General features: G+C 44.7%; 1 protein-coding gene across 3 annotated transcripts; it reads left to right on the top strand.

The window, feature by feature from the left end:
• Nucleotides 1–5,322: 5,322 nt before the first annotated feature.
• ESM1 (endothelial cell specific molecule 1) lies at nucleotides 5,323–24,199 on the top strand. Of its 3 annotated transcripts, XM_063962053.1 has the most exons (6): nucleotides 5,323–5,558; nucleotides 5,809–5,940; nucleotides 6,804–6,874; nucleotides 11,678–12,286; nucleotides 18,467–18,622; nucleotides 23,052–24,199. In XM_063962053.1, the coding sequence occupies exons 4-6, from the start codon at nucleotides 11,986–11,988 to the stop codon at nucleotides 23,147–23,149; spliced, it is 555 nt and encodes a 184-aa protein (XP_063818123.1). In that variant the 5' UTR covers nucleotides 5,323–5,558; nucleotides 5,809–5,940; nucleotides 6,804–6,874; nucleotides 11,678–11,985; the 3' UTR covers nucleotides 23,150–24,199. The 3 variants fall into 3 exon arrangements, with proteins under 3 accessions (XP_063818123.1, XP_063818142.1, XP_063818133.1); XM_063962072.1 differs by lacking the exon at nucleotides 6,804–6,874; XM_063962063.1 differs by lacking the exons at nucleotides 5,809–5,940; nucleotides 6,804–6,874.
• The last annotated feature ends 583 nt before the right edge of the window (nucleotides 24,200–24,782 follow it).

Here is a 24,782-nt window from a genome sequence, read left to right as displayed (position 1 = left end):
ACCTGGACATCGGTCCTTTGAATGTCCAAGTGGGAGGCTGGAAGGACGGGAAAGTCAGCAGGAATCTTGTCGGAGGAGAGGGGCTCAGTGGGAAAACCCCAACGGGAGTGCTGTGACCCCCTCACAGGCTCCCCAAAAATAAATGTTTTAGCAATGGGCAGTGCCCAATGGTCTTCAACCATCCCTGAGACGCTAATGGGGCATGCTCCCCTGGTGAAGGCCATGATAAATGGACATGACGGCACAGTACTGATGGATAGTGGATCACAAGTGTCCATCGTGTTTGAGACTTGGTATAAGAACCATTTGCCCGATGTACCCATTCAACCTCTATGTGGTCTTACTATTTGGGGATTGAGTGAGCAGAAGTATCCGTACTTGGGCTATTTCATTACTCAAATTACCTTTGACCCCGGACTGATTACTCCAAATGAAACTGTTCAACTGGTCGCATTGGTGTGTCCAGATTCGCCGGGGGACAACGGCCAACTCGCTGCCATTGTGGGAACTAACACCAATATGTTCCGCCATCTCATGCGATGGTGCGAGAAGCAAGAGAGAGAGAATAAAGTCGTACTAAATACTTCCCCTGAAAGGAGTAACTATGAGTATCCTGTAATTGGAAGTCATGTTGTGAGGGGTGCTGATGAAGCAATTCATGATTCTGACGACATATCGATACAGAGCAAGCTTGAGAGCTGTTTTGAGGGAAGCGACATTGATGACAAAAGTAGGCAGCGGTTAATAGAACAAAGGGATATATACACAAAATCCGGCGCTATTTGTTGTAATAAGCACGCCTGCTGCTATGTCCAAAAGGCTAGGTTCACAGCCTGAACAACGACATACAAAAAATACAAGGACAGCGCTGGCACAGTCACATTAAAATAATGCTTTTAATAACCTATATAAAAAATTCAAGTACACAGTATTTCTCACTAGATATAATTAAAATATATGGTTCTTATAATTCATACCATATTTCATACCATATTACTATCTTATATTACCAGCCAGAGAATATTGCACAATCCCAACTATATATAATAGCGTGCAGCTATACACTTAACCTGAACAATCTCGTAAGGCCCTATTATCACAATTGTAACATTTGCCTTGCAGTCCTTAAGACTAGTAGCTGATATTTGTAACTTAGTGCCAGTATAGCTTTTTAACGAGCCTCCTTCAAATAGCGGTTCTTTGCATATACACTTTGTAATACCGTCTCTTCACGGAGTTTCTCCGTATATTTTTAACTGGTGTTAGATGTTATTACCAGCTTTAACTTATTCAAAGTCCCCGCTCTTCAGAGCCATAAGATGGATAGTTTCTGTATTAATTGACAGCTTTACATGTACTTGAATACCTCTCCCGGCTATCGCTTCAAAAAATAGCCTTATCCGGAGTCCACCGTATAATGGATTGCAGGTGAGATGTCGAATCCTTTACATGTGGGTGGCTGTCTCTGGCCGGCCGGCACTTACTTGGTATATCAACTCCTCCTTGCAGCAATTATGACATATGTAATAGAACAGCTTAAGGTGATGGAGAATATGTTTTCTAAGAGCGATTGGGATCTAGGGACCGCCTCGGGAGTGGAGCATCACATCAAATTGAATAATGACACTCCCTTCCGGGAGAGATCCCGAAGATTGGCCCCTGCCGATTTCGACGATGTAAGGGTGCATCTACGTAATCTTCTGGAAAATAATGTAATTGCCGATTCGGAGAGTCAATATGCTTCCCCCATTGTAGTCGCTCGTAAGAAAAATGGAGAGATCAGGTTAGACTATAGGACTCTGAACAGTAGGACGGTGCCCGATCAGTACACGGTGCCGAGAGTGGATGAGGCATTAGATTGCCTCCAGGGAAGTCAGTGGTTCTCTGTCCTTGACCTGCGCTGCGGGTATTATCAGATCCCGATGAGTGCGGAGGACAGAGCAAAAACAGCATTCATCTGTCCCATCGGGTTCTTTGAGTTCTTGAAAATGCCGCAAGGCATAAGAGGGGCCCTGGCTACGTTTCAGAGAACTATGGAGAAAACTGTCGGTGACATGTGCTACCGCGAAGTGTTGGTATACCTCGATGACATCATCGTATTTGGGAAGGACCTGGAGGAGCACAATAGACGGTTACTTAAAGTACTGGAAAGACTGCAGGCTAGGGGATTGAAGCTGTCCATGGAAAAATGCAAACTGTGTATATCCTCGGTCAAGTATTTGGGGCACATTGTGAGCCGGCATGGCATAGCTACGGACCCAGATAAGGTGGCTACTGTGAAGAACTGGCCTAGGCCAGACAACCTTAAAGAGTTAAGGTCCTTTTTAGGTTTTTGCGGATACTACCGGAAATTTGTACCACTGTACTCTAAAATCGCTAAACCTTTAACGGACTTGACCAAAGGGTATCCGCCTAGTACTAAGAGCTCCCATATTAGACCAGAAGTAGGAACTCATTACTACAAACCTAAAGAATCTTTCGGGCCCCGGGGGACTGCTCAGTGTGAGGAATCGTTTATTGCTTTGAAAGATCAACTCACCCGGTCTCCAGTGTTAGCATATGCTCAGTCTGATCTCCCTTATGAAGTGCATATTGATGCATCGTTCGAAGGTATGGGAGGAGTTCTATACCAGAAATAAGAACAACGGTTACGGCCCATTGCGTACGTCAGCCGAGGGCTTTCAGTCAGTGAGAAAAATTATCCGGTACATAAACTGGAATTCCTGGCTTTGAAATGGACAATAATTGAAAAGTTCCATGATTATCTCTACGGCGTCCATTTCACAGTCCAAACAGATAACAACCCACTGACGTATATCCAGACTTCAGCTAAATTAGACGCAACCGGTCATAGGTGGTTGGCTGCATTAACCAACTATGACTTCATGATTAAATACCGACCTGGAGCTAACAATCAAGATGCGGATGCGTTATCGCGAATGCCTCATGATGAAGGGTGTGGTACCGCAGAGGAATGGGTTGAAGTGCCGGCGGCTCCAGTAAAAGGATTATGTCATCATATCAGTAGCAATAGGCACAGTGAGACGGCTGCCATACTTGCAACTGGGGCGTCAGAATTAGCCATCCCTTCCTCTTACTGCTGGTTGGGACGGGCGGCTATGGAAAGAGTAGGGGTGATAACGCGGATGCAGCTGTCGCAAGAGCAACGGAATGACCCAGATATCATCCCGGTGCTACGACTCATGGAGGATCCAAAACACTGTATAATTCGAGCACAATTGTCTAGAGAGGCGATGGTATTGTTACGACAACGTAAGAAGCTGAGGGTGAAGAAAGGGATATTATATCGAGCAACCTATAAGAATGATGGAAATCTTAAATCACAGATAATACTGCCCACCAAATATAAGCAGTTGGTGTTGGAATCGCTGCATGACCAACACGGTCATCTAGGCTATGACAAAACACAGGGATTAGCGGCTGACCGATTCTTCTGGCCTTTCATGAATCGGGACATCGAACAATTCTGCCGAACCTGCGGAAGTTGCATTCTTAGGAAAACATTGCCTCCCCGGACTGCACCATTAGTAAATATTACCAGTAGTGGACCAATGGATTTAATCTGCATTGACTTTTTGACACTTGAAGGCTCAGGGGGCCAGGACAGCCATATATTAGTGGTCACTGACCACTTTACCCGATATGCCCAGGCCTAAATAACCGTGAATCAAAGAGCTGTGACCGTTGCCAAGACTCTGTGGGAAAAATTCTTCATACACTACGGTTTACCCGCAAGAATACACTCCGATCAGGGAAGAGAGTTCGAGAGTCGTTTAATTCGGGAATTATGTCAGTGCTGTGGTATCCAGAAATCCCGTACTTCACCATATCACCCGCAAGGAGACCCACAGCCCGAGCGGTTCAATCGGACCTTATTGAACATGTTAGGAACGTTGGGAGTGGAAAAGAAACCACAGTGGCGACGTTATGTATCTCCCTTGGTCCATGCATATAACTGCACTCGGAATGAGGCTGCAGGATTTACCCCTTATTACCTTATGTTTGGACGAGAGGCGCGATTACCTATAGATGTCTGTATGGGAACCCGGATTAACACCTCATCTGCTTCGTCTCACACTCAGTATGTGAAACAACTCAGGCAGCATCTGAATGAGGCCTATCAGCTAGCTCAGAAGGCGGCGGGAGAAAGGAATAAAGCTCAATTTGATAGTCATGTCAAGGAGCACCGTTTAATGCCAGGGGATCGAGTGTTAATTCGGGCTTTAGGAGTGCCTAGAAAACAGAAACTGCATAATCGATGGAGATCTGAACCGTATATGGTAGTGAAGCAGTTGCCGAATATTCCTGCCTACCAGCTCATACCGGTCAATGGGCAGGGACCAAGGGTAACTTACCATCGACAGCACTTGCTTCCTATCTCACAAGATATCCGATGGGAGGGAATGGGAAATCCTCGGACACAAGGAGAGAAGACTAGTAAAAGTACTAAGCCGAATCCCGTGAATATCTATGATGAAGGAGAGGAGGAGGATGCGAAGCTGGAGGATTATCCCATGGGATTTTACTATCAGGAGACAACGGATGAGAGGATAGCACCTGAACCACCCATGGATGTAGTATCTGAGGAGCGGGGACCCGTCCAGAGTTGGGGACGAGATGATGGGGGCATTGTGGATGATGGTAGTTGGGGAACCGACGAAGATTCATATGTAATGGAAGAAGCTGGGGGAGAGATAGGGAATGTCCCTACTCAGGTATCTATGTCCCCTAGACCGCAAAGAGTTCGTAAACCCCCTAGAATACTCACCTACGAGCAGTTGGGAACCCCAACCGAAGTTCCATTGGTATTGCATCCTCACGTGGTATTGTCATGGCCATATTTCGGGTATACTTTACCCCATGTCATTGTTAGTTGAAACCATAGAGCACTTGTATAGATGGTGATGTCCACTTCAAATCTAAGTGTACTCACCAGAGGGAGAGTGTAACACCCTATTATCTATGCTCACTGGGGTGAAGAGAAGATATTTCCAAATAGGCAAGGACCCTATGAATAGATATACCTGGTATGCTACATGTAAATATATGAATTGTTTATAATATGCATATCGTAATAAAAGTGTAACTATTTTAAGTATATAATATATATGGGGGATGCTGGAGGACGATATATCCCTATGGGTATTGAACTAGGGGATTATATGAGTAAATTGACACGAGCGGGGATAGAGAGACTAGTCCAGAATCCCCTCGTGCTGTAAAAAGTGTGATCGCATGCGGGGGAGGACTTCAAGCAGCGCACAAGGATAATGTCAGTTAGAGACCGTTACCCCCGGGAAGAGGAGAGCCGGAGCGGTGATGCAGACGGAGAGAGACGGGGTGGAAGGCTATATGCGGCCAGCTGAAGGGAGCTGAGTGACTGGCGGAGGAGGAGGCCAGAGAGCTGAGCTAGGGGAGCCACGGATACCGCTAACCTGATCCATCTCCCGGAGACTGATGAACGGAGGCAGGCGGGCGATGAGCTGTTGTGACGGAAATAACCCCAGCTGTAACCAGAGCTGCTAATGATGCTGCAGGTACGGGGGGAGCGATGCCCACTGCTGTTATAGCGCTGCCTATATTGTGAAACGCCCCTATCTGATACTTGCCCAATAAGGGACATACGTGGGGAGCGATGCCCACTGCTATTATAGCGCTGCCTATATTGTGAAACGCCCCTATCTGATACTTGCCCAATAAGGGACATAAAGGGCAGCACCGCAATAGGAGCAAGACAAAGGGACTACCCTCTTGAGGGGGGGTCAGTAATCCTATATATAATTACAGCCTTCAAATACATAGTGCAGCACAGTCAGAGGAGCAAGAGGAAAGGGACTACCCTTTTGGGGACCAGTAAGCCTGCCTACTAACAGCCGCACGTAGGTCCATAATACAGCCAGAACAGCAAGGACCAGGAAGGTAAATTCAAGAGCTTTATGTGATTTACATGGTTTTCACTAAATAATACCCCCTACACAGCGATGGGAACTGAGGAGGAACTTTGATAACGGGCTGTAAGTGCGTATGGATGAGAGGCTATAGGGACGCGCAGCACTGCCCAGCCAGGTGAACCTGGAGATGTTGCATAGCAGGTACGGGGTATCGCTTTTACACAAGTGCCGATAGACCACAACTATACCCCTCTACCAGGATAAATATCCCCTCCAGTGACAGAGAAATTACCGAGATAAATATCCACTCAGTGACAGTAGAGGGAGTCACCACACCTTTCACCTCCCCTCTACCTATTGAACTCATCTCTGTCAGGAAAATAGGGAAGGTAGAGTGGAACTCTGGGGAAGCAACCGTAGTAAGTGATCAAACCCCTTGCCGTGGAATTGAGTGACACACCTAGGAGGAGAATATATATACATATATATATATATATATAATTCTAGACTGGTATTATCCACAGGATCCCATCATTGGCCAAGCGTGGCCCAACTATCATCACTGTACACTGGGCCCCAACTGTGCACCAACGTGTTACCTCAATTACTCCACCCAGAGAGACACAGAGACTGGAGTAATTGATTAGCGATAGTATTACACTAGGTAATACAATAAGTCTTAAGACTAATTACCTTATCAATTTTTCTACCTAACCAGTTATGTTGATTTTTTTTGTAATGCATGCAGGAGGAAGTGTATAGGAATTAGTATACATTAACATATTAATATTTATAGAGTGTTAGTGTTGGTAACGGTATAACATTTAAATAAAATGTAAATTCTGCTGTTGTGAAAATGCACTGTATTGCTGAACAATAAATACTTACCAGGACTACCGAACTCCGAATGAACACGTCATTAAGGGATCTGGAAGAAAAGAAAAAAACAAGCGGTGGTAAATGTAGGTAATAAGTTATTACTGAGTAAAGTATATTGATATATACCCTTTCTTGGCTTTCCCAAGCAAGCCTATAATATCCATAACGCTTGGGTGGAGGCACACATAGTCTACAGTATAGTACAACCCCATTACCATTAGTGCCACTAAGTTGGGAGGGGTTACAAAGAGAATAATAACACACAGGGGGGTGGGGGATATAGCGACCAATGGTGTCTTAGAGAGATTCAATAAAAGTAAGTAGATCTAAAAATATATATAATATGATAAAAGAATATTCAAAATTAGTAGATCTAATTAATTTATTAACACATTCAACAAAAAGAAAAAATGGATTAACAGCTATAATAAAATTTGAGCAGCAAATCTCCTTAAAAAATGGGATAAAAACAGTATACACAATATAATATAATACCAGTTAAAATATGTAAAAAGATTTTAGCTTAACTTGGTATGAGGTCACTGCCAGGTGACCTCATACCAAGTTAAGCTAAAATCTTTTTACATATTTTAACTGGTATTATAGTATATTGTGTATACTGTTTTTATCCCATTTTTTAAGGAGATTTGCTGCTCAAATTTTATTATAGCTGTTAATCCATTTTTTTTATTTTTGTTTAATGTGTTAATAAATTTATTAGATCTACTCATTTTGATTATTCTTTTATCATATTATATATATTTTTAGATCTACTTACTTTTATTGAATTTCTCTAAGACACCATTGGTCGCTATATCCCCCACCCCCTGTGTGTTTTATATATATATATATATATACTGTATATATATACACACATATATTCCTCAATAAACTATTCTCATTGATGACAGTATTCAGACACTTGTAAAGCTTACAATTATCAAGATGCTTTCAGCAGCTTATATTACAGTTAAACTGTGTCAGGAATTATCTAAAGGTTGTTGCACATGTAACCTTGCAGTATACAGGGAGATAGACAGGAATTCGTACTCAGAGCAACACACAGACAGCGGCAGCCCGCACCAGTGGCGGAACAAGCAAGCGGTGGGCCCAGGTGCGACAAAATGCTTTGGGGCCCCCCCCCATCCAAGTCCACCCCGGGGGCAGTGCGCGCCGTAGGCGCGCGCAAAAATACATAGTGGCGTGGCTTCGTGGGGAAGGGGTGTGGCCACAAAATAATACCAACACAGTAGTCTCCATTATTCAAATTACGCCGCACAGTAGCACCACTACACCAGGTAGAAACCCTTTTACACCTTACAGCGAACAGATTCCTCTTTTTACACATTACAGCAGACAGCGTGCCCTTTTTACACATAACGGCAGACAGCGTGCCCTTTTTACACATAACGGCAGACCGCGTGCCCTTGTTACACATTACGGCAGACAGCGTGCCCTTTTTACACATTACGGTAGACAGCGTGCCCTTGTTACACATTACGGCAGACAGCGTGCCCTTGTTACACATTACGGCAGACAGCGTCCCCATTTTTACACATTACGGCAGGCAGATTCCTCCTTTTTACACATAGCAGCAGGCAGATTCCCCATTTTTACACATAGCGTCAGGCAGCCCCCCTTTTTTACACATTACGGCAGGCAGATTCCCCATTTTTACACATAGCGTCGGGCAGATTACCCCTTTTTACACATAACGGCAGACCGCGTGCCCTTGTTACACATTACGGCAGACAGCGTGCCCTTTTTACACATTACGGCAGACAGCGTGCCCTTGTTACACATTACAGCAGACAGCGTCCCCATTTTTACACATTACGGCAGGCAGATTCCCCTTTTTACACATAGTGGCAGGCAGTCCCCCCTTTTTACACATTGCGGCAGGTAGTCCCCCCTTTTTACACATTGCGGCAGGCAGTCCCCCCTTTTTACACAGTGCGGCAGGCAGTCCCCCCTTTTTACACATTGCGGCAGGCAGTCCCCCCTTTTTACACATTGCGGCAGGTAGTCCCCCCTTTTTACACATTGCGGCAGGCAGTCCCCCCTTTTTACACATTGCGGCAGGTAGTCCCCCCTTTTTACACATTGCGGCAGGCAGGCACAAGAAAGAAAGAAGGAAAGAAAAAGAAAGAAAGAAAGAAAGAAAGAAAGAAAGAAAGAAAGAAAGAAAGAAAGAAAGAAAGAAAGAAAGAAAGAAAGAAGAATTATACTTACCCTCAGGCTCCTCGGTGCAGCTGCGTCAGACGACGATTCCCGGGCAGTAGAGAATGAGGAGGAGGGAGCCGGAGGACGGAGCCGCAGCAGCGCTTTGTTACTGGTGGAGGCGCTGCTGCTGCTGCCCCTCTGCTTCCCTATAGGCTGTTCTCGGAAGACAGCCTATAGGGAAGCAGAGGAGCAGCAGCAGCAGCGCCTCCACCAGTAACAAAGCGCTGCTGCGGCTCCGTCCTCCGGCTCCCTCCTCCTTCCCCCGTCTGTACCGCTGCTCAGCTCCTATCTCCGGGCGGCTGTGCGCTGCGGGCAGCGGTTGCCTGCAGCGCACAGCGGCATGTAATGAGTCAGTTTGACTCATTACATGCTTGGGCCCCTGGACAGAGGCGGGCCCCAGTGCAGTGCACTGCCTGCACTGCCGGTAGTTCCGCCTCTGGCCCGCACACTCTGGAGTAAGCACAGACCTGGATAATCCTGTCATAAGTCTAGTCTATATACTCCTAGAGATTCTGTAGCAGAGAATTAGTTATTTGTAATTGTTAACTTAGTACTTGGAGGTAACATTTCATGAGAGTTGGCATTGTGATTTATATACTGTATGTGATATATTTAAAGGGTTGCATAAGTTTATGACACTGCGCTATAGCTTGTGAAGTGTGTATTTCTAACTTTTTGCTGAAGAAAACCCAGAAACTATTGAATAGTTCCTGTCTAATAATGTAACTATAACTTTATATTGTGTCAATTACTGAGTTTGGGGAAACCATTTGCCTCTCTGCTATGGTGAGGAAAAAGAAGAAGTGTCAGGAACATCTAAAACAGTGACAAAGTCCATGCTAAGGATAAACCTGTTCCACAGTACTTTTTGGGCCAGATCATTGTATCAGACTCCTCATGTCAGATTCCTGTGCTTCATCTGGTGTGCTCTGGTCTCCTGGTTCAGTATCTACAGGGTTGGCCCAGTGGGCCACATTGTCTGGGAGCCCACCTCATCCTCTAAGGATCAGGTTCCAGGCTGGGCACTTCAATTATACATAATACATGTTACCTTATACTGCACAGGACAATGGTATATTTTCTGTTATTAATCTGGTGCATTATCATGTATGCACTAGCAGTATTTACTATATATATTTATCAAGGGGCCCAGCCCATGCACTCTCTAATGCTTAATCAAACCAATGTGGCGGCTAACCGCACCTCCCTGGAGACTGGCCACGCCTCTAAACATGGAACCCTACTACTGCATTCCCCCGATGGACCCTTCATACCCCAGTGTAACACTGAGTATCTACTCCAGTGCTATCTGGCAAACCTGTTCCGGGTGTGCTTCATTCTGCTCCAGTGCTATCTGGAAAACCTGCTCCGGTATTGCTTTATTCTGTTCCAGTGCTATAGTGAAAACCTGCATCAGTGCTCTTACACTGGACATCCTACAAACCAGCATCATCACCTGTTTCTGGACATTTTCACAGCAGTGCGTTATCCATTCCTCGTTCATTGTTGACTTTTGTATCCCGTGTTTTCAGAATGCTTACACACCAGCTTTATTTCTGCACTGTACACTTAGTGATAATAACCCTCATTGGTTCAGTATTGTATTGCTTATATTACTCCAGGCCTGCACATACAAACATGTGACCAGTGGCGTAAGTTTGTCCCAGTCGCCCGGAGGCCAGAAAAATATTGGTGCCCCCCTATATATATATATATATATATATATATATATATACTGCGTGTGTGTGTGTGTGTGTGTGTGTGTGTGTGTGTGTACATATATGTATATATATATATATTTGCTCCTGCATAGCAAGCCTGCAGATTCTAACTATATGAAGCTACTACAAAACCGTTGCAACTAGGCAGGTCTATGTAGGGGTCCAGCCACACACTACATAGATCTGCTCAGTCACTCACAATGCTGATTATTTCTCTGACAATTAGTTTTCAAGTGTCATATCCAGGATTAGAACCCACAACCTATTATACTGGAAACATGCACCTTACTGATGGGGATATCTACTCTTGCATAGGAAGTATGAGAATTCTAACTACAGTATATGAAGTTAATTGTAATTGTCAGAGAAATAACTTCATTTTGTTAGAATGTTCATGTTTCCTTTATAGGGGCAAACAGCTTCATCAGTAAGTTGTCTGCTGCAGTGTATCTATAATAAAGAGGGTGTGATTTGTAAGGTGTAGTGACTAGTGGGGAAGTCGGCTACGGAAGAGATACCGGCTGCTGTCAATTAACTTAATTGATTAATGTCGCTGAACACACGGAACAAGAGGAGAGGTGCCCCCCTTCAAAGCAGGAGCCCGGCGGCAGCTGACTCCGTTGCCTCCCAGAGTTCTGCCTCGCATGTGACAGCCTTAAAGTATATTATACATTTTTTTAATGACTTAATGCTCTGCTATCGGGACGTGGAACCTGGGCCGTGGGATAATGACAGTTATGGAAGAATATTTTAAGCTCTTGAAAGTTGAAGGCTTTCTTATAATTTCCAGATGTATAATATCGTCCGTGCCCTCCTCAGCAGCATATGTGTGCGTTTAGAAAGTGTCATCCCTGATAACAAAGTTACTTTTCCTCATTTCTTTCCCCACACGCCTCCTTGACTATTTCACACGGATATATGTATTTTTATGTGTTCTTGCAGGAGAACAACTATCTAAACATAACAAATGACATCAGCTCAGGCTTCTCAGTTTCTGGATGGCAGCAGTTTGCTAATCCAACCTCCATCCTGGATCTTACGAAGTAAAACAAGGGAGGCTGGCAGTAGGATAATAGCACTGCCGGATTGAGGAAGCTGACGACTGACAAGCCTGTGGGAAGACAATGTATAAAGCTGCTCAATTTGTAGGTTGATGCTCAGCTACTTCTCTGGATTCATTCCTGTCCTAAGCAAGAGGCTGACAGCAAAGCTCTGAGCGCAGACATACAAAGTCCATTCTCTCTGCAGATATGAAGTGCAGCATCTTTGTAGCCTCTCTCCTGATTAACATGCACCTTGGCAGCACATGGAATGCTCGCTATGCCGTGGACTGTCCAGAACGCTGCGACAGCAATGAATGCAAAAACGCCATAAGGTGCAAGAGGACTGTGCTGGACGACTGTGGATGTTGCAGGGTCTGCGCCGCAGTTGCTGGTGAAACTTGTTACCGGACTGTGTCTGGCATGGATGGAGTTAAATGTGGACCTGGGCTGAAATGTCAGTTTTTTACAGAAGAGGATGATTTTGGAGATGAATTTGGTACCTGCCGAGGTAATAAAAATACCCGTTCCGTACTGCTATATATGTTTTCTTTATTTTTTTGTTGACGCTATAGTAATGTAATTTCTTAGAATTTACTTTTGGGGGTTATTTTATCACTTACTTTAATCTTCATTGATGGTTATTTTGGTGCTATTATTATTTTTTCTGGTTATTCTATTTTTTTTAATTTTAATTGCATAGCTGGTTATTTACTTGTTAACTTTTTTCTAGTGATTGTAGTGTTCCTTATACTCAGTGCATTAGGTATTTTATTACTCATGAATTCATTTTGTTCCGGTTAATGCCTGAGTGAAAGCCTTTAGAACCACACCTGTAACTCATGTAACTCAATCAGGTCCATGGCACTGTCAGATAGTTTGGAGTGAAGTGTCGTCCAATGATGTCAGCCGCATCACCACTCACTTTATATCGCTCCGCCATAGGGTGTACAGTAAAATAAGTGATGTTGGGCTACCGTACGTATTGGCGACATGGGCCACCGCACATCGCGACCCAACTTTTCTCAGAATTGAATTGCCCCAATAGTGTAAAAAATTTACAATGTGCCAAATGTCTGATATAAATCAGAGTTTTTGTACTCTCTATATCTGGAGAACATTACACAAAACTTCCAACTTAGAATCAGCCCCAAAAATACTTAGAAACATTACAGATATTAGAAACAGTATTATATACAGCTTTATGCAGCCTTAAAAATACTTACATTTATGCTTACTGGATATGCAAACAGTTTAGCAGTGACTACTGTGTGTTAAGGTGGGTAAACACTAGTAGATATATCTGCAGATCAATTGATCTGCAGATATATCTATGGACGAACCGGGCAGTGTGCTGTGCATACACACTGCCCGAGCCGTCAGGGACTGACATCATGAACTGGGCGGGCGTGTACACATGCCCGCCCAGTTCAGCTGTCAATCACCGCCGGCCGCTGCAGCATGTGTACGGGCGGTCGGCCGACCGCCCCGTACACACACAGCGACGCGCCAATATATCGGTAGATATATTGGCCGTCGGCTGTGCTGCGCGGCCGACGCGATACGTCTGTGAACGACGGAGTTCACAGACGTATCGGCCGTACACACTGGCCGACAGTCCCGCGATATATCAGCCGTTCAAGAGAACGGCCGATTTATCGACCAGTGTGTACGGGCCTTTACTGTAGTTAGGGTAATATAGCTATAAAGGACATGCACTTGTTTCACATCTGAGATAATACTTAAGGTGGGTACACACTGGTAGATATATCTGCAGATCAATTGATCGGCAGATATATCTATGGACGGATCGGGCAGTGTGTTGAGCATACACACTGCCCGATCCATCGGGGACTGACTTCATGAACTGGGCGGGCGTGTACACATGCCCGCCCAGTTCAGCTGTCAATCACCGCCAGCTGCCGCAGCATGTGTACTGGTGGTTGGCCGACTGCCCGTACACACACAGCGACGTGCCAATATATTGGTAGATATATTAGCCGTCGGCTGTGCTGCGGGGCCGACGCGATACGCCTGTGAACGACGGAGTTCACAGACGTATCGCCTGTACACACTGGCCGACGGACCCGCAATATATCGGCCATTCAAGAGAACGGCCGATATATCAGCCAGTGTGTACTCACCTTTAGATGATCTGAGCACAGTTCATGAGTTGTAAGGAAATGGTATCTACAGGGACAATTAAAACTTGTTTAATCAGAGATATCATCAGTCACACACACACACACACACACACACACACACACACACACACACACGCAACACACGCAACACACACACACACACGCACACACACACACGCACACATGCACCCACATATATTAATTCAATTATTTTAGTATAGTACAGAGAGAGTGAGATCATAAGAATAGATAGATTTGAGATGGAGATGATAGATAGATAGATAGATAGATAGATAGATAGATAGATAGATAGATAGATAGATAGATAGATAGATAGATAGATAAATCTATTTGGATAGATGTATCTTTATATCTAGATAGACAGATATATCTATATGTCTAGATATAAAGATATATCTAAAGATCTAGATAGATAGATAGATAGATAGATAGATAGATAGATAGATAGATAGATAGATAGATATTATCATCACTTCAGAAAAAAAAGAAAACAAAGGTAATGCCTGCAAAAATATACCTAATACACACACTGCTTCTAAAAAAAAACCTTTGCATTGTAAGTAATGTACTGTATGTCTATTGTATTGGTATATATTCATCTGTTTTATAGGGGTATTAATCATTTTAATGAAGCTACTAAATTATTATTATTATTATTATTATTATTATTATTATGCTACTTGATAGAATATTCTCATTTAATAAGGTAAATGTTTTAGAAAAAGGTAGATGATTACTTTTATGTTTAGCACAAAGGTTCTCAAATGCGGTCCTTAAGGCACCTCAACGGTCCAGGTTTTATGTATATCCATGATTCAGCACACATGGTTAAATCTAACTGACTGAGGTGTTAATTAAGTCACCTGTGACTAAGCATGGATAAACTTAAAACCTGGATCATTGGGTGTCTTGAGGTCTGCATTTGAGAACCTCTGGTTTAGCACTATCATATCCTTATCAGGACTCACAGTGACAGTCTCCTAGTACAATCAAGGAACAAAGAATGGGGGCAGTTGCCTAATGTGATGCTCAGTTCCAAGAATTTGTCTTTTTAATTATTTCCATACCTCTGTCCTTCCCTACTCATTCCTGCAAAACATCTATAAATGAATCACATTGTTGATTCATGTTACAAATAAATCATATGTAGGTTAAGCACCAGCTCCCCTGACAGATATAAAATTGCATTCTTTTCTTTTAGAATAATACAGGCTCTTATTCCTGAGCAGATGCTAAACTGTGGTTAATAATCTGGGACAAACCATTCTGCAAGGCAAGGGGTGCAAGCACATTTATTATTTTTGCATGCAGGGTAAATACTGTCTGTTCTTGCATGTAGCTGAAAATTACTGGACAGCTTTATTGTTACACTGTAATTTAGATTTCAGTTTGGAAAGTCCCCTCGCAAATCTAAATGTCCTTGTACATTTTATGTCTGCCCCCAGCTGCAGAATGGTTTTACCAAAGTGCACACAGTTACTTGCTCTTTTTCCCCCTTAAAACTCCCCATAGTGTTAAGGGGGGTACACACATAGCGATGTGTGCTTAATTTTTAAGCATTATAACTAGATTGCTTAGAAATTAAGCACACATCGCTCTGTGTGTAGGCAGGGCCGGTGCTAGGGTGTTTGGCGCCCCCCTGCAAACTATAAATTTGCGCCCTCCCATACTTTACAAAGGGACAGCGCACATAGGCCCTCATTCCGAGTTGTTCGCTCGCTAGCTGCTTTTAGCAGCATTGCACACGCTAGGCCGTCGCCCTCTGGGAGTGTATCTTAGCATAGCAGAATTGCGAACGAAAGATTAGCAGAATTGCAAACAAAAGATTAGCAACACTGCTACTAAATAATTATTTGCAGTTTCTGAGTAGCTCCAGACCTACTCACAGATTGCGATCAGCTCAGTCCGTTTAGTTCCTGGTTTGACGTCACAAACACGCCCTGCGTTTGGCCAGCCACTCCCCCATTTCTCCAGACACTACCGCGTTTTTCCGACATGCCTGCGTTTTTTAGCACACTCCCGGAAAACGCTCAGTTACCACCCAGAAACGCCCCTTTCTTGTCAATCATTTACCGATCAGCAGTGCGACTGAAAATCGTCGCTCGAACACCAGCAAATCTACTAAGTTTTGTGTTAAATAACCATACGCATGCGCTCTGCGTAACATGCGCATGCGCAGTTAGCAACAAATCGCAGCATAGCGAAAATCGGCAACGAGTGAACAACTCGGAATGACCACCATAATGCTTGTACACATAATGCTCCCTGTAGTAGTGGGACTTACACACGTAACGCCCCCTGCAGTAGTGATGCTTATACAAGACGCAGTGATGCTTACACACGTAATCCCCCTGCAGTAGTGATGCTTACACACGTAACGCCCCCTGTACCAGTGATGCTTATACAAGACGCAGTGATGCTTACACACGTAACGCCCCCTGCAGTAGTGATGCTTACACACGTAACGTCCCCTGTACCAGTGATGCTATACAAGACGCAGTGATGCTTACACACGTAACGCCCCCTGCAGTAGTGATGCTTACACACGTAACGTCCCCTGTACCAGTGATACTATACAAGACGCAGTGATGCTTACACACTTAACGCCCCCTGTACCAGTGACGCTTACACACGCAGCACCCTCTGTACCAGTGACGCTTACACACGTAACGTCCCCTGTACCAGCGACGCTTACACACGTAACGGCCCCTGTACCAGCCACGCTTAGACACGTAACGCCCCCTATACCAGTGACGCTTACACATGCAGCACCCGCTGTACCAGTGACGCTTACACATGTAATGTCCCCTGTACCAGTGACGCTTGCACACGTAATGCCCCCTGTACCAGTGACGCTTACAGACGTAATGCCCTCTGTACCAGTGCCGCTTAGACACGTAACGCCGCCTGTACCAGTGACGCTTACACGCATAACGCCCCCTGTACCAGTGACGCTTACACACGTAAAGCCCCCTGTACCAGTGACGCTTACACACGTAAAGCCCCCTGTACCAGTGATGCTTACACACGTAACGCCCCCCTGTACCAGTGCCGCTTACACACGCAGCACCCCCTGTACCAGTGCTGCTTACACACGCAGCATCCCTGTACCAGTGACGCTTACACACGTAACGCCCCCCTGTACCAGTGACGCTTACACACGCAGCACCCCCTGTACCAGTGCTGCTTACACATGCAGCATCCCCTGTACCAGTGACGCTTACACACGCAGCACCCCCTGTACCAGTGCTGCTTACACATGCAGCATCCCCTGTACCAGTGATGCTTACACACGTAACTCCCCCCTGTACCAGTGCCGCTTACACACGCAGCACCCCCTGTACCAGTGACGCTTACACACGTAATGCCCCCTCTACCAGTGACGCTTACACATGCAACGCCCCCTGTATCAGTGACGCTTACACAAGTAACGCCCCCTGTACCAGTGACGCTTACACATGTAACGCCCGCTGTACCAGTGACGCTTACACACGTAATGCCCCCGTACCAGTGACACTTGCACACGTAACGCCCCCCTGTACCAGTGACGCTTATACACGTAACGCCCCACTGTACCAGTGACACTTGCACACGTAACGCCCCCTGTACCAGTGACGCTTATACACGTAACGCCCCCCCTGTACCAGTGACACTTGCACACGTAACGCCCCCTGTTCCAGTGACGCTTATACAAGATGCAACGCCCTCTCTGAAGCGGTGATGCTTACACACATTATGCTGCACACATATACCACACATACACATACAACACGTACATACTGTACATACATTACACACAGTCACACATACACACACACACACACACACACACACACACACACACACACACACACACACACACACACACTGCATACATATACACTCACACACACTTTCCAGCCACTTACATAAAGAAGCCTGGTAACTCGTCCTCTTGTGTTGCAACTGCAGCTTGGTCCCGTGTAGCTCCGCCCCTATCCCCGTGTAGCTCCGCCCCTTATCCCCGTGTAGCTCCGCCCCCTTTAGACCCGGCCAGCACACTGCGGTGAGTCTGTAACAGGGGAGGGGGGAAAGATGCTTCATGATGCCGGCGCCGCTGCCTGTCAGAGTGTGAAAGGCGCAGCAGCCAGCATTAGCAGGGGAACTCAGCACTGGAATGCAGAGCAGGGAGAGCGCCTCTCCCCCCTGGCGCCTACCTGCACTGCATCCCTTTGCTGAGCGGTAAGCGCCGGGCCTGTGTGTAGGGGTTTCGGCGACAGCAGCATGCAGGCCAGATCTAGTCAGATGACTCACTTCACCGCTGGGTGAAGTGAGCATCCCCCCTCCCCACCCTTCTCACTCAGCACACATTGTGCTGTGTGCTGAGCGTCTAGAGATGTAGATCGCGGCTCAGCACACATCTCTGGGAGAAATTTCTACGTGTGTACCCCCCTTAAGGTAATGATACTATACATACTGTATATATCCACTATTACTGCTTCCTTTAATAGTTTTAATAGCATTTTGTTTTTCATTTTGTGTTTTAGAATGTCCGTATGGGACCCATGGGATGGACTGCAGAGGAATTTGTAATTGTCCATCCGGAATATGTGATCGTGTTACCGGAAAATGTTTGAAATTTCCATTTTTCCAATTCACTGGAGCAAAGCCTGCCAACAAACTAAGGCCTCATTCTAATCCTGGTAAGTCTACTACATGTGGGGTTGCAGAACAATGGCACACCAATTAGAGATTTATTTATTGTATTAATAGTTATTTGTACTGTATAGCTCATACATAGTCTGCAGCGCGTTACAGAGAATATTTCATACCTGCCTACTCTCCCAGAAGTTGCAGGAGACTCCCAGGGCGGGAACATTAACTGGGGAATCCTGGTGGCATATGGAGGGGGCGGGGCTAAATGATACCATTTGTGTAATTTTGGGGCGTATTATGCAATCACCCAGGTCCACCCTCCGAAATCTGCAGAAGCGTCTCCTCTCTGGGCTTCTCCCGTAGAGGAGTCATGTAAAGTAGGTAAGTATGGAATATTTAGCCATTAATCAGAAAAGAAAAATGCATTCGAATTTCTATAAATGAAGATACAGGTATGTTGAAAAAAAAAAAGCATACTGTTACAGTGAAAGCAAATATGTACAGTATGCTTTATATTTTGATGTCTTTTATTGTTAATATTATATGATAGTAATTTGCTGAGTAAGTTGTAGATTGTAAGTATCTGGCACTTACAATCAATAAATATAATTTTTTTATTTTTACTGAGTAGCTGCTTCCCAGTTTTCTATCACATACAGTATGACAAATGCAGTTGGTACAACCAGGAGCTCATGCAGGACAACACTTTAAAGTTCATTCATTACTTTGGTTTAACATTTTTTTTTATCCAAATATACTTTTTATTATACCAGAGAAGTTTTTTGGGCTGGTTATCTTCATTTTTCCAAATCTGTATCCTGCCTGTTTTGTTGTCATTTGTCTAAGTAATGTCTATGACATCAGTGTACAAAAGTAGAGGAAATAGATTCAGCAATGTTGTAATTCCTCAGTAGGAAAGATGTCTTTACCACTGTCCATCGGAAAAGGATGACAGATAAGGCAAGTACAGTACAGTATAGTACAGTACACCACTGTAGTTTATGCATAGTTGCCTACCCTCCCTCATTCTGCAGGAGACTCCCTGAAATAGTAGCAATCTCCCTCACTCCCTGAATAGACCAACAATCTCCCTGATTTCACCTTATCCCTATTATGCAGATGTTACATTCCTGGGGAAACAAAAGAAATCAGAGATACATACATTTAAATGGGCTCATCAGTGCCATTTCCCTGCATTGCTTATAAGGCACAATGATCCCTATGGCTACATGCATTTTAAATAAGGTTTCTCGTGGCCACTTACAGTATATGGAACCTCTTGCAAAACATAATACACAAACAAATCCTGAAATATATCAGTGCCTTTTCTTCAACATAAGATCTTACTAAGTTTGGGGCTCATTTACATATGGATGTAAGTCATTTTTATGACACGCCTCTCAGATGTAGCAGTACACGTCCGCACTGATAGGTGTTACTGTCACATCTCCCTGACATGCTTTTCCAAAAGTAGGCAAGTATGAGTTTATGTCCATTTTTAACGCCACATTTATCTAGATAAAGCCTGCCTTGCTGTTTTAAAGTTTAAACAACTGAGTTTTGTATAACAGCAAGGTAGGCTTTATGTCAACCACGACCAGGCCTTTAACATACCTCCCAACTTTCTAAATATGTAAAGAGGGACACATGCGCGGCAAAGCCCCGAGCGCTCCCGAAAATGGGCGTGGCCTATTGAAAAGGGGCGTGGCTTCACAGGAGGGACTGCGATTGCGATCCACGCCCCCATTTTCGTCACTGAGGGGGCATGCCCAGCACTCTGTGAGCTGCTGGCATGCACCCTCTCCTCCTGTCTCCACTGAATAGACGCTAAGCAGAGCAGCGATGACAGGAGCCTCCCAGCTGCCCCCACCGCGGGACACTGCGGCCCGCGGGTGGGACAGCGGGACAGTCCCAAAAAAACAGGACTGTCCCACGAAAATCGGGACAGTTGGGAGGTATGCCTTTAAGCCTAGGCTGCTAAAATAAAATAAAATCAAGGGCACAAAGGACAAGGTCTCCCCCCAGCATTGTAGCATTTAAACACACAGTGCAGGGTCCACTAACCACAGTGCCCTAGCCAGTCAGCAAAGGGCAGAAACCCCTAGGAATGTGAGGCCCACAAAAAACCACAATGCTGCCCTCCCAGAAATAATATTGTCATTTATTGGTGCACTACAGGTCCCAGTTAGCCCTTCCATGCTTAATTTAATGGCTGCCAGGGCATTCTGGCACTTGGAGAACCACAGACAGAGCCCACTGCCACCTGTAATAAATAATAATGACAGTACAAGTACACCTATGGATTTTATTGCATAACCACTTCCTCTGTGTTCCTACTGAACACTGCTCTCCTCCATCCAGGTCACACACGGGGGGAGATGTATGAAGCTTCGGGGCTAGTTAGATCAAGCATTGCATTGTGAATAAGATACAGCCCTCCATTTGCTGCAGGTATAGCGCTGTTTAATAACACCATATGCATGTAGGTTTACTATAATTTATGCATTGTCTCCAAGGGAAGGGGTGTGGCCAAACAATTTAAATGACACCACACAGTAGTGTAACCTTATTCATGTGACATCGCACAGTGGTGCCATTTATTGATGTTACACCCCACAGCAATGACCCTTATTCTCGTTACGTCTCCTAGTGGTTCCCCTTACAAGTTTTGCCACACAGTAAAGCCCCTTATTATGGCATACAGTAGTAAATAGAAGACCAAACTACTTGTGCCACCGCTTCTTCTACCTGGTCCGCAGCTATGGATGGGAGCTGCAGTTCAAGGCTACGGGTCACCGCTGCTGCTGGGATCTGGTGACAGGGACGAGGCAGAGGTATAGACGCTGGGACACACCTACCAGGCATGGGGCAGGGCCTTGCCTCCCATGCAGAAAGTGTGCCAGCGCTATGAGACTATGCCTGGAGCATTGCAGAGCATAGAATAAGCAGCATGAGTAGAAATCGTAGCTTCCCCACAGGCCATCTGCTTCAGCTCCAACCTAGTTAAGGCTCTGATAGATGGCATTGCCTATCAGGTAGAAGCTCTGGAAAATGTTGCTGTCTGGGGCTTGATACATATAGGAATGTGGTAAAATCTCAGAAAACGTCTCATTGCCACCTCCCATCAAGAACCTTTATTAGGGAAACATTGTCTGAGCTCAGGATGTCTATCTAATGGTCTATCATCAACGGTTTCTATTGATGGTGCCATCATTGGTTCACATCAATGGCAGGAAACCATCTATGCTTTATATCCAGCGGGTAGTAGGCCAATTGTGGAAGGGGTGGAGGTTATGCATGTGCACCCAGTGCTGGGGGTAAAAGAATATTGCTGTAATTGGCTAAGAACCATCGGATCTCCTCCATCCATGGCAAAACCATTGATCATTGGCGATGGACTGGGGCTGTAGCCTCAGCATCCCTGTGTCCATATGCATAAAAGGTTAAAGGGGCATGGTCATGCTGCAAGGGCGTAGAGGGGGCATGGTCATTCCTCACAGGAGAATATCTCTAGTCATGGGGGTATGGCCTCCCTCACTGCATGCCCCCTCTCTGAGCATGCCCGCCAAGCAGAGCCAGATGGCCAGTCTGGCCCCGTTGGTAAATCATCAATTGTTGCTAACCAATGAAGGTTGATGGCTACCACTAGTCTAAGAATCAGTAGTGATCTTACCTAGTTAAATGGACCTACAGAAAGTCCACAGGGCTAATACAGCCTTAAATATGTGCCCTAAACATTAAACTTTTATTATTATTTATTTACTATATAATTTTTTATTATTGATTGCAATAATTATTGCCTTTTTATTTATTTTTTTATTGCACCAATAATATTGGAATTTACATTTTAACCTACTACATAGAAACCATTAATTGAAACTACATTTTATTGTTCATTGTAAATGTTAAAGATTATTTTGTGTTACATTTCTTCTCCATGTTTAAGGGCTCTTGGTATTATGCAGCATTCCTTACATGTTGTATGTGAGTTCCCAGTTACAAGCATATTCAGATACAATATACAGTACTGTAAACACTGGCATATTTATAATAGGTGCAGTATATGCGGTGCAGACGGGCACACAGGCTTCCAGGGTCCAGGGGGGGGCCCACACAGCACACCCTGCACCCATTTGTTTTAAATACTTACCCTCTGGAGTCCCGTGTCGCAGCAGCAGTGGTGTAGAAATCACTGGGAAAATGGCACGTCAGCCATTTTCCCGGTGTTTTGCGCATGCACAATCAGTAAATCACTGGGAAAATGGCCGCCGCACCATTTTCCTGGAGACCTGCTCATGCGCACTAGACTCTGGTGCAGCGCTAGGATCCCCTAGTGACCCTAGTGCCCAGAGTCAAGAGTGCTTCCGGCTAAAAAAGCAGGGGTACAGAAGGAGACTGCACACCGGCCTCCTTCTCTCTGAAGACGCCCCTGACTGTAAATATATTTGATTAATTTCATCTATGTCTTCATTTTAGATCTTGAAATGGCTTCTGGAGATGGAAACAGTGTCAAGCAAGAAGTGAAGGACAAAACAGCTCACTCACCTGGGATAAAATGGCTAAACCCACGCTGATTGCTTCTTCATTATGGTGTTTAAGAACTTCCATGTGGATTTCAGACTGGAGATGTGTTACACAATGCAATGGATATCACAAATGATCTGAATGTATTGCAGTCAACTCCCAAAATGACACTGTTAATTTATAACAATGGAGAAATGATTGAAGACTGTGGAATAATAATCACAAGCCAGATGTACACCTTTGTTCTTGAAAATCAACTTGTCTTGTTATGTAAATGTGTTGGTATATAAAATTTTATTTTGGATAATTTTCAAGGTATTTTCAATTGTCTAGAACAGCGGTGTCCAAAAAAAGAAAAGAAAAAAAATATTGTGTAAGTCACACTTGCTGCAAAAATTAGTACAAAACAAGCTAAAAAAATATAACATTATGCAAATACATTATTACAGTTACTTACCTGATTCTTCTTTGGGTATATCACTATGTAATGAAATGACAGGGGGGATGAGTTCTCTCCTGTGCAGGGCCAACCACTCCTGGAGGACTGCTGCTTTCCTATACAGGGTACTTGCACATATTACCTTCTGCCACTGGGCAGGATAGTCACTCAGCCCCACAAAAGTGTCTGTTTCTTGTCATTTACATGATACCATGAAGACATTAAATGTTGGATGTCCATTATAAGCCACCACTAGTGCTCAGCCCCACAAGACTGTCTTTTTCTTGTCACCTTGCATGATACTAAGAACTTAGGCATTAAATGTAAGATGTTCCTTTAAGCCACCACTAGTGCCCTGATTTTGGTAGTACAGTATGGATTTGCAGAAATCAAAAGTTGGCGTTTGTGGATGATCCAGGGGAGGTTTGGGTGGATCAATTGAGGGGTTTATTTTGTCTCGATTTTGCACAAGTGTTATGTCCATTGCAATTGCGGCTTCTGCCTCCAACAACTGATGCTCTACGGCTCTCCTATGCATCTGCAGCGCGTTGTTAATGAGTGCCTACTTGCCCTAACATAACAGTGTTGGACACAGTTGGTCTAGCTATTGTATCTGATATCATTTTTATGTGTATTTAAATAAATGCTTTCTACATTAGGATTTTGTTATCTTCTCCTTTCTTATTTTATACTTGTTAATGTAAATAGGTTAACTGTTATTCAAGAAATAATATAAACTTTATATGTTAAAGCTGCAATCAAAGATTTTTTTATTTTAAACACCAAGTGGCAATTCCTTACCTGTCTGGCCGGAATGGGGATGGGGCGGCTGGTTGATCTCCTCTAGGCTCCCTGGCCCTTCCCTTCTGGTGGTTGACGCCTGATGTCACCCAGAGGTGGGGCTCATGTCCGGCGAAAGTGGGATGCAGGGCTTAAGTCCAGCGCTGGTAGGGTAGAGGACAGGCTGGCCTCTAAGGGCTGCATTGGCTGCAGCCTCTAGAAGTCAGCTTGTGCTGCGGAAATAGCAGTAGAGTGATTTCCCATGGGAAGCGCTCTTTATAGCAATTCCCGGGTGAGAAAACACCTCCCCCTAGGACTGTCTGTCTGTGATTAGCAGGGAGTGCTTCCAATGGGAAGTCACTGCCACTACCATGCAGACCCTCCAAGTGGCAGATTTACTAAAGGGGAGGGAGCCGATGACTCGAGCAAGTCAGCCACCAGGGTCTGTACAACTCTTTTTTGCG

The sequence above is a fragment of the Pseudophryne corroboree genome, chromosome 1 (genome assembly GCF_028390025.1).
Source record: "Pseudophryne corroboree isolate aPseCor3 chromosome 1, aPseCor3.hap2, whole genome shotgun sequence".
Lineage (NCBI taxonomy): Eukaryota > Metazoa > Chordata > Amphibia > Anura > Myobatrachidae > Pseudophryne > Pseudophryne corroboree.
The sequence above is the reverse complement of the archived record's forward strand: the minus strand, read 5'-3'. Positions and strand labels throughout refer to the sequence as shown.

Excerpts from the sequence above, each read along its gene's own strand:
- ESM1 (XM_063962063.1), top strand. The coding sequence starts at position 11,986 with ATGAAGTGCAGCATCTTTGTAGCCTCTCTCCTGATTAACATGCACCTT. Across the intron at positions 12,287-18,466 it reads TGAATTTGGTACCTGCCGAG|AATGTCCGTATGGGACCCAT; the intron begins GTAATAAAAATA and ends TTTGTGTTTTAG. Across the intron at positions 18,623-23,051 it reads AAGGCCTCATTCTAATCCTG|ATCTTGAAATGGCTTCTGGA; the intron begins GTAAGTCTACTA and ends TCTTCATTTTAG.